This window comes from Arvicola amphibius, chromosome 1 (assembly GCF_903992535.2).
Source record: "Arvicola amphibius chromosome 1, mArvAmp1.2, whole genome shotgun sequence".
Taxonomy (NCBI): domain Eukaryota; kingdom Metazoa; phylum Chordata; class Mammalia; order Rodentia; family Cricetidae; genus Arvicola; species Arvicola amphibius.
This window is the reverse complement of record NC_052047.1, coordinates 162,840,790-162,853,902: the sequence shown is the minus strand read 5'-3', so window position 1 is coordinate 162,853,902 and position 13,113 is coordinate 162,840,790. Positions and strand designations below refer to the sequence as shown.

The 13,113-nt window shown below is 43.8% G+C and overlaps 1 protein-coding gene across 2 annotated transcripts in view; it reads left to right on the top strand.

The window, feature by feature from the left end:
• Positions 1–13,113, top strand: part of Gda (guanine deaminase) — a 72,820-nt gene that overhangs the window by 30,647 nt on the left and 29,060 nt on the right. For both annotated transcript variants that reach the window (XM_038348544.1, XM_038348548.1), the window contains exons 3-6: positions 1,772–1,943; positions 4,778–4,865; positions 6,780–6,885; positions 12,245–12,272. In XM_038348544.1, the coding sequence (XP_038204472.1) occupies positions 1,772–1,943; positions 4,778–4,865; positions 6,780–6,885; positions 12,245–12,272 (394 nt within the window). The remainder of the gene's footprint in view (positions 1–1,771; positions 1,944–4,777; positions 4,866–6,779; positions 6,886–12,244; positions 12,273–13,113) is intronic.

Here is a 13,113-nt window from a genome sequence, read left to right as displayed (position 1 = left end):
TAAGCACCCGACTGCATGTGAACTCCAAGATATTTCAGTTTCCGGTGGTAGGGGAAGTAAGAGTCCCAGGGACAGAGGTACCCAGAGGGGACAGTTACTGACACATTTCATGTTGTAGATGCCCTTGACGCCTTCCTACATACTCATAGCGAGCAAGAGCCTAGAGGAGAGCTGCTAAGGTCAAGACTTCTCTCCAAAGCTCACAGTTAATGGTTCACATTTTCAAGTTAAGGATATTTCCTGAGCTTACATTTGTTGTTATATAAATGAGAACACCATTGTCCCACCCCATACGTTAAAAACATCATCTTATCACTACTACTGGCATTTGCTGATCTTTTGTATGCTAGGCTCCACTCTTGTGTACAATAACTCAATCCCCACAATTCTATGATCATAACCCTCTCCTCATTTTTCATATAGTGAAGGTGAAAAACAGGGAGACTAGGTCACATGACACATATCCCACTGCTTGTTAATGGTGGGTCCTCACTCAGGCAGTATGACCTAGCATATGAATACATGTATGTAACTGCTATAGCAAGCAGCCTACCGTCAGTGACACAATGCTCAGAGGAAACTGTGTCCATCTCTAGTACATATAAACCGGTAAGTGTTAGCTGCTTGCTCCACAGCCTCATTCCTATTTCTAGCTCCCCTTTTAACACAGAGCATTTTAAAGCTGCTCTTGCCTGCATCTTACATCTGGATATATGGATGCATCACATTTGCTGGCTAAGGATATCAAGTGTTGAGTTCAAGTTCCGTGGGTGATGGTCCAGGTGCTCCAGGTGAGAGCAGTGGAGTAGATATCATGTGTTTGGACGCGTTGATGCGGTGAATTCCTGGGGGAAATGAATTAGCTCTTTAGATGAGTCTGCTAGCATTTGCTTTCCTTCCTTCTGTGGATAGTGCTTCTGAAAACTTAAAAATATCTATCCAGAACCCGTTGGTATAAAAATAAACAGAAATGTGGCTGGGGAGGCTCAGCCGATCAGAAGCACAAGTGGAAAGCTGGGCACAGTGGTGCATGCCTGCCTTCTCAGCACTCAGGAGGTGGAGGCAGGAGTAGCATGAGTTCAGTGCCAGCCTGGGCTCTACCTCAAAATCATGTCTCCAAAAGGAAAGGAAAAGAATTGAAGCAGGATGGTGGTGACAGCATCAAAACCCCTCCTTGCTTCACCGTCAGAGCAGCAGTCCATGTCTGCATTCTCCTGGCAAAGACCAGGGATCTCCAAGCAGCCCAGGCACGTTCTTGATGCTCTGTTGAGAGTTCAGCCTTTGGACACATGGAGGACAGGATTTCTTGCAGTCTTCTAAGATGAAGGAGACCACTAAACCTTAAGTTATTGGTTTCATCTTTATTCCCCTGTTGTGACATATGTCTTTGTCCCTCAGCCCAGTTCTTGAAGCTTGAAGACCCTATACCCACCTCTCTACTCTCTGTCCAGCTGGAAGAAGAGAGTGGTAGGCTGTGGCTGTGGCTTCTCTCCTTTCTTCTGCTATGGAAACTCGGCTTCTGTGTACTTCTGTGCTTTCTTCTGCTACAGCAGCTCGGCTTCCGTGCACTTCTGTGTTTTCCTTCCCTCCAACACCTCTGACTAGAGCTGCAACCGTTGTAACTTAGGTGCTCTCTTTTCTAGCAGAATTTTATTCTTATTTTCTGATCTCTTTAAAAATAAGAAAATTTAGAGTTGTAAATGTGCAGGACAGACAAAACCCTTGCTTAAAGATGCTCTCCAATGATTTCCTTCTCCTCTTTACTTCCCAGCGAGTTCTTCATGCCGGGCCTTGTTGATACACACATCCACGCTCCTCAGTACGCCTTTGCTGGAAGCAACGTGGACCTGCCACTGTTGGAGTGGCTGAACAAGTACACATTTCCTACGGAACAGAAGTTCCAGAGCACTGACCTTGCTGAAGAAGTCTACACCAGAGTTGTTGTGAGTATCTTATGAGGGGGTGCTGCGTAATGCCTGATCATTCACGCAAACATTCATTTCTAGTTATAAACACTTCAGTTATAAAAGTGTTAAGGGAGGCACGGACTGTGGCAGCATTCATTTTTAAGTCCTGTCATAAGCCAGTGAGCCTGCCACCCTCGTAGCGGCAAGGAGAGAATGTGAGTGTAATGACCCTAGCTTTAGTCTAGTGGATTCTACTACAGCGCTCTCTTATTCTTGTCTTCTGGATGTGCTCTCTCACTGCTGCCAATTCATAGTGCTGTTCTGAGGACCATCTGGAGTATCCATGTGACCTTCAGAAGGCTCTGTGACTCACTGTCCCCATCTGTAAATCTCAGATAGCACTAGAACCTCCTTGATGGATTGTTATGATAATTCATGAGATTAATATTTGGGAGGTCCTTTACATAGGACCTAGCACATGGTAAGAACTATGTTTTGTTATTGGTTTAATGCTCAAGGAAAAATTAAATTTCAAATTGCTTTTGGGAGGATATCACATCGTTTTATTAGTTTGGCAAGGAGGGGAGCTAGGGTGGTCTCACATTACAGAACAGGTGGGGATGGGCTATGAGCACTGATGGCTTTAGTAGGAACACTGCAGCCAATTCAGTCCCAATCAGGGACTGCTGTGTGTGCCCCACTGTTAGGTTGAGGGCTGGGAAAATGGGCCACGTTCTCCTCTTTTATAAAACCTAGCTCCAGAATAAGAGCACACCCAGAAACTGGAATGCAAATACTTTTCATCTGGCCCCTGCCTCCTACAGTGAACTCTTCGTTCACTGGGTTCTTGTAGGACTGACCAGTGGTTCTTCTGTTGTACTGGCTACATGCCTTTTGCATGAACTGGCCTGGCTCTCCTGCCGGTTCCTTGTCTTGTATCATTCCGGGCTTAAAAAATAGAAGCAGGCACTTACATTCATTCAGTTGTCTTGCTTAGTTAAGATTGTGGGGCTGGCTTTTCGCCTGCATCCACATGACAGTAGAAAACTGAGAAGGGCTAAAAGCTGGTTATGAATTGGCTAGCACACTGTGTTAATGAATTGTGTTAACCACACCAAATCTTTATCTTCACAATGTATTTATACCTCACATTGTTCTAAAACGGGTTTGAAATTGCTTAAAATTGCATAGGATGGAACAAAAGAAAATGAGTCATCAAATCACAGAAACGGAAAAAGAGGGGAAGGGAAAGCTAAAACCCAAAGTTAATGCTCGCTCTTGGGAGAGGCTATCACAATTTTTTGCTCTGCTTTTAGCATGTGGTGAAGACATGGAAATCAGAAATGAAATTCACACTATGTGTGTGATTTTGAGAGCCACATTTGTTGAAATCAAAGCAATCTATTCTTTATACCGAAGTTAAAAAATTAATTCTGACATTGCTTAATGTGGATGAATATTATGCTGACAAAATACATTTGTAAAGATGGTTAGGGGTAGGAGAGAGAGAGAAAAGGAAAGAGAGAGAGAGAGAGAGAGAGAGAGAGAGAGAGAGAGCTTCAAGGATTATATATTCTTCAAGCAAACTCTCTCTATATATTTCTTTATTGTAAATATAGGTATTTAAAGTCAGGGAGCCCAGAAATGGTCTATTCCTGACAAGTATTTATTTGCCAAACTTGCCCTATGGTCCTGGTTATGAGCAGGACCACATATGCTGACAGAGATCAGAATGGAGCTGACCTCTGCTTGAGAGAGCCGGCATTTCTCCTTCATGCCCCTCCTCCTCTTCCCCATTCCCTCCTCTTCCTCCCTCCTTCTCTCCCTGTGTTCTCCCTGTCTTGTCACTTGACTGTACTTTGCATAGATTTCTGAATCTTCTAGTGTTTTTAGCTCATTCCAGTCAAATGTGAAACTACAGCTTCTCATTTAGCTCAGGCTTTTCCTCATGAGAACCCAGGCTGGAGGATTTTTCTCACACCACGGCAGCAATGCTGGACTGAAAAACTTCATTAATAGGATTAACTTTGGATGGAGCAAACAGGTCCCAGTGTCGCTGTGAGAACACATCTTCCAGCCATTCATTTTCTCTAGGAAGGAGCTCTTCAGCTTCTTCAGGAACTGTGGGAATGGCATACTTGATGCTCTGGTGAGAGATACTGAGGACCCTGGAGCTCAGCTGGATCGTCACTTGCCTTTCTTCATCTTGTTTGGGTGGGATTTGTGCCCTTTTCACACTTAGCAGTTTCTACAGAGAGTGACTCCCTACACAGAGGTTAGGAATGCTTGGGTGACTTCTACAGGGAGGAGGAAGATTCCTGCTAGCACGCCCAGGCATCCGTACTCTTCTTGAGGTCTCCAGGTTCTTCTCTGTGCTCTCTTCTGCAGTCAGGTCATCTCATCTTGGGTTTTTCTTGGGGGTTAACCCCTAGTGCTCTCATTTATCATTGTGCGAGTGGAAATTTGCTGAGGATAAAGATGTAATGATCGTTGTTCTGCCAGGTGGAAGCAGAAGTCTGGCTGAAATCAATTTACTTTGTCATACAGAGCAAAATCTCATTTGTATGCTCACAGATAAATAAAACTTAAATATTTGCAAATGATCCCAAGGAACAAGGAGTTAATTGGCACCACATTTTGTGACCTCTGAAACACACAACTAGGAAATTAAAAATACCAATTTCTCCTTAAGTTCTCACTTTGAGACTATAAATACTTTTGCCATTTGCTGAGGTCTCTTCCACATCAAGATGGCATACCTTTCAATAAACACATGTTAAAATTAAAAAGCAGACTTCTATTTTCATCTGTGTGTGCCATGTGACTTTTCTGAGCACGTGCAATGCGGGACTTTTGTGATTTATTTTTAGAGGAGAACACTAAAGAATGGTACAACCACGGCTTGCTACTTTGGAACAATTCACACTGACTCATCCCTGATCCTCGCGGAAATTACAGGTGAGCAGCTGAAAACAGGATTTATGGGCACATCAAGCAAAGACAATCAGACCATGCCTGGAAATAGTTCATATTCCATAGGAAGCCATGCCTTTGGATCTAGGATTTGAGCATTTGCACTTTGTACTTTTTGCAAGTAGCTGCATGCCTGGGAATAGCCTTGACTCTTAAGTGGGTTTTTATTGTTTAAAGGAGTTAATTATTTCTATATGGATTCTGGTCCCAGGGTGATGTTTATAGATCTGAATTTTGTATATCAATTTGGGTTTTTTAAAAGCACATTTATCAATGTAGCTGTAGCAAGAGTTTATTACATTATAATTAACAGATAGGTCTTGGTGGTTAGCTAGATTCAGGGCATGGTGCTAAATGCCAGAAGCATAGTCTTAGTTTAGTAACATGTTGCTAGATCCCAAACAATTACAAAATACTCCACTCTAAATAGCCTTCTGACATCTACTGGTGCCCTCATAGCGCAGATAGAGTAACTAAAGCTCAAAGGTGTGCACATATTCAAGACCGCAGAGCTGGGAAGCAAAATGGAGCCTGGATTTAAGCTGATGATCCTACATATGCCCAGCACAGTGCCTGCCATTTAGCAGGCACTTGGTAAACACTGTTGGCTGATGATGTATTTACCCTGCTGTTGGGTTCTAGCATAGCTTACACCAAGGCCTAATGGCTGACACTGAAAATAAAAAAGAAAGTTCTCAGAAGAGGCAAAAACAGCCTGTCAGGAATGTTTCCATGGAAGTGACCTTTAGCTGCTTGGAAGAGGGAGAGGCAAAAAATGAGGAAATGAGATGGACAGAGGAGTGGGTGGGGCAGAGATGTTGATGATAGAGACAGGAAATAGCGTGGCCTAAAGAAAGGGGGGGTTCATTGGCTGGTCAGGAGGGAGTAGGAGGTGAGCAGGTTTTGACCACAGAGAAGCCTTGGACATGCATCAGAGACTCAAGAGAAGGTCTCAAGCCAGACATGGGATATGATGAGAGCAGCATGTTAAGGAATTAATCTGATGACTAGATGTTAAAATAACTTGCAGAGAGAGTGGTAGGAAGCCTTCTGAAAGACTTATGACCCCAAGGAGACATTGTAACACAGCCCCACCTTCATAGGGCAGCCAAAGTATGAGTTTCTCCAGCACATGTGATGAGGTCCTTCATTGCCAGCAGCTGCCAGGCCTAGCAGTCAGTCAATGGTAAACAATGCTATGACAGTCAGGAAGAGCCACGGCATGTCATCTGAGTGCCGTGAGCCTCGTGCATTATTCTTTGTGTATTTCTTACAGTCCCGCTCAGAGCAGAAGACTCTGGGACATTGGAGTCTAGATCTCAGATGATAGCTACCATCTTGGAATAACCACAGGGGCGAGGACTCAAATCTAAGTCGATCACCCAGCATCCATGTCCTCTCATATTATAAGCTGTCCTTTATCTAGAAAAGAGACCCGACATGCATGAGGAGGAACTTGATCCAGGGATGGCAGGAGAGTAACAGATAGGAGAGAAATGAGTGGGGGGAAAGGATAAAAATTGGTATATCGAGACTATTAATGTATTTTCTAGGCTCTGAGGTGATTCCCTCTTGCACCATGTGAGAAGATGAGTGTCAAGATAGTTATGACATTGGTAGAAATAAAGACAAAGTGTATAGTCAAAGGAAAAGGTAAATAGGAAGTATAAAATACCCAATTGTTTCCCGGCAGGCTGGGAGTGGGCTGGGGGCTGGGTAGAAGCCATTTGTTCTTTGAATTTAGTGGCTTTGTTATTGTCACAGTGTGAAGACCGAGTGATGACTCTTAACATTCTCATGTTTTCAAGATAATTTTAATTTAAACGTGTTTTTAGACTCCTCAGAAAAAGTGTCAAAAAAGAAACACGTCTTCAGACTCTTTCTCCCTGTGCTCCACAGATAAATTTGGGCAGCGAGCCTTTGTGGGCAAAGTATGCATGGACTTGAATGACACTGTTCCAGAATACAAGGAAAGCACCGAGGAGTCGGTCAAGGAGACGGAGAGGTAGCGTGCCTGGGGCTTTTTATCTGTATGGATGGCGCTGGAAACAGAGAGGGGAAAGTAGATGCCATAAGGACCCAGTTGAGATCTGAGCATGGTGACAGACTATTCCGCTTGTTGCAGTATCTCGTTAGTCCTCAGTGCTCAAACATGTGACGGTGGTCAATGGGTGGCTCACAGAGCTGTCCTCTGTAGACTGGACTTGACCCTCAGAAAGCTCCACAAGGTGGTTGATTTGCCCACGACCATTGGAGTAGTCCACTTACCATCAATCTGATGTAATGCAAGAGACAATCATTTCACAGAAAGAAAATGTTTCTTTGGGGTTATTGTTCTAGAGGCTCTAGCACATGACCGAGTGGTCACGTGATTAGGCAGGAGTGATTATAGGATACACTGCTCACCTTATAAGCCAGGAAAGATAATCAGACAGAAAATTGGCCGGAATTCCAAAATGCCTCCTGGGGGCACATGCCCAGTGGCCCAGCGATCTTCTAGCGGACTCCGCTTCCTAAGATACCCTAGTTCCCAAAAGGACCGACCTGGGGACCAAGCTTTGGCACATGGACCTTTGTGGGACACTCATCCGAACCATTTATTAGTATAGATTAAAGTGTCAGAGGCGGGGTTTAGCAGAGTGAAGAATCTCTACGACTTAAAATGTCAAGTTCCTTGTAGCATGACATGGATCTTACTCAAGTCGTGCTTAGTATGGGAAAAAGAGGCAGGAGGTGTATACAAGCGTTTTTTACTCATGCACATGCCCAGGAATAATGGTGTGAGGAACCACTTACAGAAAACTTGTGAGACCTTATGGGAAACATTCCATATACAGGTGGGTGTAAGACATTTCAGTAAAAATAGTCAGGCAGAGTGGTGCACACCTGCAATTCAAGTGTGTGGGAGGCTGAGAAGAAAGGATCACAAGCTCTAAGCCAGCCTTAGCCACATAGTAAGACTGCCTAAAAAAAACTAAAACAAGGTTGTTGTTTCTTTAAATAACCAAAAATTATGTGCTTCCGTGGCATAAAGCATAGAAAAGCCCAACGAGGTGCAAAGCTGAGACATTCTCTTTAGTTAAACTTCCCAAAGACATCCATGTGAGATTTTACTCTGTATCCTTTTAGTTGATTTTGTTAAAAAACAATACAAAACAAAACAAACAAAAAACAAAAAAAACCCTTTATCCATCCTTTGTGGTTTTACAGCATGCACCCAGATCCCACTCATCTCCCTGCCCCATCACCTCCACCCTCTTTCCTATGACCTTCCCCTCAAAACAAAATAAAATTGAGAGGGGGGAGGGAGGGAGGGAAGGAGGGAGAGAAAGAGAGAGAGAGAGAACTTTGGCGTGGAAGCTGTATACTGTGTGGTCCAGTGAGTCACACCGTATACACCTTAGTCCACATATCTTTACTTGTAAGTGTTCTTTCCACTGGATCAATGTGTTATAACCACCTAGCACTATTCTTTTGTCCTACCATAGAAAAAGAAAAAGTATCTGCATGCATTCTGGAATGACCACAACATGTGCAAATACAGAACTAGAAAAACTCCTCCTCAGAACTGTTACATGATGAGATGAAAAGCAGACATACAGCAAGAAAGCTGTATTCCTTTTTATTAAAAAGGATTTATTTATTTATTTATTTATTATGTATATAATGTTTTGCCTGCATGTATGTCTTCAGACCAGAAGAGGGCACCAGATCTCATTATAGTTGGCTGTGAGCCACCATGTGGTTGCTGGGAATTGAACTCAGGACCTCTGGAAGAGCAGCCAGTGCTCTTAACCTCTGCGCCTCTCTCCAGCCCCGGCTGTATTCCTTATATGCCTTTATTCCACATCCGTGGACTCATGGACAATAGATCCTTTTTAGTAAAAGGTCTAGACACATTCGACGGTGATACACAGGCAAGAGAGACACTGAATGGTAGAGACCAACGGCTATTATAAAGCCCCTGGGTGTAGAGTGAGTTTGCCAAGGATGTGAACTGCCTGTTTTGGGCTGATCTGTACCTCAAAGGAGAGAGCACATGTGCACACAGAGTGTCAAAACACAGTGTGGACAGAGACAACACGACAGGTCCACGTGACCTGTCCTCTAACGTGACTGCTTCTCAAGCCGCCACTCACAGATGCCAAATACAAAACAGGTGCCCTGGACACACCAGTGTTGGCCTCAGGACAGGACTCCAAAAAGTCTGCTTGCAAGGGTGTGGGGTACTCAATGCTATCCTCCAAGGTCAGCACAGCAGGCCTGTGGGTGATTCACAGGTAGGAATCAGGACGGAGAATAGAAGCGTAGGACTCAAGGCAGGCTAGTTTGTAAGGTTTGGCAGGGATGCCCAGGATGAGTGGAGTCTCATTTATACATAACCCACATTACACCACAGTGGGGAACCCTGAAAACACACTCCAGCTGAGGTTTGATTCCAGATGGACACTTGGCTCATTGAAGTGCAGGACAGGCCTAGAGAGATGGCTCAGCAGTGCAGGGTTTGGCTTTGGTTCCCAGGACACGCATGGCTGCTCACACATCTGTAACTCCAGTCTCGGGGAAACCAATGCCTTCTAATCTCCATAGGCACCTCATACAGGTGATAGACTCATACATGCAGGTCAATTCATATGTGGAATAAAACTAGCAAAAGAACCCAAAGGTCTTCTATTCTGGAAGGAGCCAGGATGAGCCCAGGCTCGGTGTCCAGCCCCTCTGATCTCCAGATGTCAGATTTGCCGTCCTTCTTCAATTATTCTTGCAAATAAGAATTGCAAGAAAGAAAGAGGCAGAGGGCCGTGTCACCGAGGCTATCGGAGGACTTGTCCCACACCTGACGACTACCGAACGGTACGTGGGTGCGGGAAATGTGGTATGCAGTACAACTGACCAGCTATGAGAGAAAACAAAGTTCTGACAACATGATGAACTTTAAAATGGCTATTCCAAGAAAAACAGACTAAACACCAAAGGGAGCACGTTATAAACCTTCATTTATATTGAATGCATAGAAACTTCAAGTCCACGAGACAGAAAATGGAGAGTTTTGCTGGTGCTGGTTATGGGGGGGGGGCACTGCCCATCTCCCGCCTATAGACCCAGGGGATCTCACTCTGGCGACGAGAATTCAAAAACTGTATTATTACGGTAACTCTGCAACCCAGTAAATTGACTACATTTATTGAATAGAGCACTTAAAATGGGTGAACTTTATGATATGTAAATTATACTTCGCCAAAAATGACTTTGAAAAATGGAAATATGTTCCAGTGCACGGTCTCTTTAAGAGTCTACTAGGAAAGGTTAGGTTTTTAAGCGCATATTTTTGAAGGGTTGCTTTTAGATTCACCAGAAAGTGATTCTTGACAAAGACTTTAATAGAATAGAGTGGCACATACTGCAGATTCCCCAACTGTGCGACTGCTTTGCGTACTACAAAGTTTCTCTCATCTCTCCTAGCACCCATCCTCCCGTCTTTGCTCCCACACAGCTGAAGCAATTTCTTTTAAAGTTCAAGAACCTTAAACTGTATCGGCAACCTCTAGAGTCTTCTTAAGATGTAGAATTAAAGTTAAAAAAACAAATTAAGTCCCTCTTCTAGGATGCCAAGGTCACTAAGTGGATGTAGTCCATTTTGTAAAATTGGTGTGTTCCTTTAAAAATGTCTACTTGTGCATGTTTGCACATGTCTGTGTTCACAGGGGCATGCACTAGTGCACACATCAGTGGGGGCCAGAAGAGGATGCTGGGTGTCCTGCTCAGCCACGCTCCACCTACCTTACCCCTTTGAGTCAGGGTCTCTCACTGAACTGTAAGCTTTCAGCTGGGCTAAAACTCCCAGCATGCACCTGGTTGTCATGACACCCCAACACTGGGGTTGGCGGCATACAGAGCTTTTGATTTCTTCCCTCGCTCCCTCGCTCCCTCCTTCCCTCCTTCCCCCTTTCTCTCCCTTCCCCCCTCATTTCTTCACTCTTTATTTCTTTCTTTGCTTCTTTCTCTCTTTCTTTTTTCTTCCTTCCTTTCATCCTTCTTTTTTTTTTCCATTGGTCCCTGAGATTCAAGTTCAGGTCTTACCCTACCCACTGCACCTTCTTCTCAGCCCCACACAGGAAGGATTCTTTATTCTCCTGTATTAGGCTAGGGCTTCCCCAGGAGGCCAGATTTGTTAAGTATGGTGCCCTGCTCATTTAATTACTTTTAAAACATTAGTTGCACAAAGTAGTAGCTTTCACTGTGACATTTTTATAAGTGCATATGAAATACTAAGATCATATCTACAACCCCCTCAATAGCTTTTGATTACAGTTATTTCGTGAGTTTTCATTATGTTCAATTTCATATAATATTGGGGGTACTTTTTTACATGATATTTGATGGTTTTTCCATGGTATCTCGAATGTTCAATAAGGAATTTCACCATATTGTATTCCACATCGAGAGGTACACAGAAAAAATTTCTTCAGATTTACTCTTTTGGGGCATAAGTTTAGACCTCAGCTTTGCTTCTATTTTCTGGGATTCTCTCACTTCAAGTGTGTTTCCTCTGGAGTGCTGAGGTGAGAGGCTGCTGCGTGGTCACGGGTCGAGGGGCAGCTCCTGCACAAACCACTGTTGTGGTCACCTAACCTTAATTCACAATTAGTTCCTCTGGGACTGAAGATGGATCCCAGAGCTTTGTTCATGCCTGGCAAGTGTCTATCACAGAGCTACATCCCCAGGCTCTCAGTTCACACTTTGGTCTCACATAGTACCAGAAGGAAGAAAACTAATGACTGGCTAGGACAGAAATGACCATTTCACCAGACAGTTGTCACTGTTCAAGTAGGCAGAAGTGCTAGGTTCATGACTTGTCCCATTCCACATACACTTCATAGCCACCTGTCATCAACTTCCACCTTCCTCCAGTATCCACCTCCTGCCAGACTCTGTCCTCGGATACCCATGGTGATACTGAGGGCATAAGTAGCTTCCACATAAGAGGAGATTAGAAGAACAGTCTCTAAGGCTTCTGAGTGCTTGTGTGTGCCCAAGAGTCCATGGCCCCATCATCCACAGAACACGGTGCCCTGCAACTTTATCACACAGACTTGGAGCCACTAGCACAGCCTGGGGCTGCGTGGATGCTCAGAATGGCCCACAAGATGCCAGAGGACAATATTCCCTGTGATTTTCCTCTCCCTCTTTTGCTATCAAAGGAAAAGCTGGGTAATTATTGCTTGTTAATCCCAATGAAACCTGCGGTGTCAGAAATGTTTGCATGAAAATCAGGACATGTAAGGATCCTGTTCTCACCCCTTTGAAACATTGATTTGAAGGTAGCTAACTTTTCTAACTTTACACTTGTCCCTTGATTTCAGATTTGTGTCAGAGATGCTTCAGAGGAACGTAAGTGCATTTTCCATTTTCACCTGGAGTGCTGCTTTGTGAGCTGTAGCCTCTGCTGCAGATTAGTAGATAGATTACTCTGTGTACCTGTGGCTTAGTCTTTACATAAGAGACATTTTCCCAGAACCTTCGCTTGTTGACACAGCGTGCCCAATAGCTCAGCTCAGAGAGGTCAGGTTTTTTTTTTTTTTTAATTGAAAACATCTGGCAAAGAGTGAGTACCGGGGAGTGGAGTGGGATGGTTTGTCGCACGTGTCCAGTGCCGGATGGTGATCTCAGTGAGATCCATTCACACGTGCACTGGCAGGGCTGTGTGAAAGTCTTAGGGATCTTTTCATTTTATAACTGAGAATTTGTTCCTGTTGATCAGTATCGCCTCATATGATCCAGAAATCGCCTTTCTCGGTGTCTATCAAAGGGAGTGAAGTGGGATGTCTTGGGGAGATTGATGCATCCTACGTTTACAGCCTCAAATATGGAAACAACCTAGGAGTCTATGGATGAATAGATAAAGAAAACTCATTTCATTCAGTTATACATTATATGTTTACACAAGAAAACTATACATACATGTTTGTATATACATATATACATACAAGTGGGATATGTACACAATCTAAATATGTCTCCCATATCTCATGAGTACGTATGTACACACACATGCATGTATAATGGGATACTATCCATTTGTAAAAACCATCTTGCTATTTGAGACAGCACAGATGAATCTGGAGTATATTATGTTAAATTAAATAAGCCCAGTTCAGAAGAGGAATACTGCGTGTTCTCATTTGTATGTGCAAACTGAAAATGTCAAATCCATGGGAACTTCTGGTTTTTG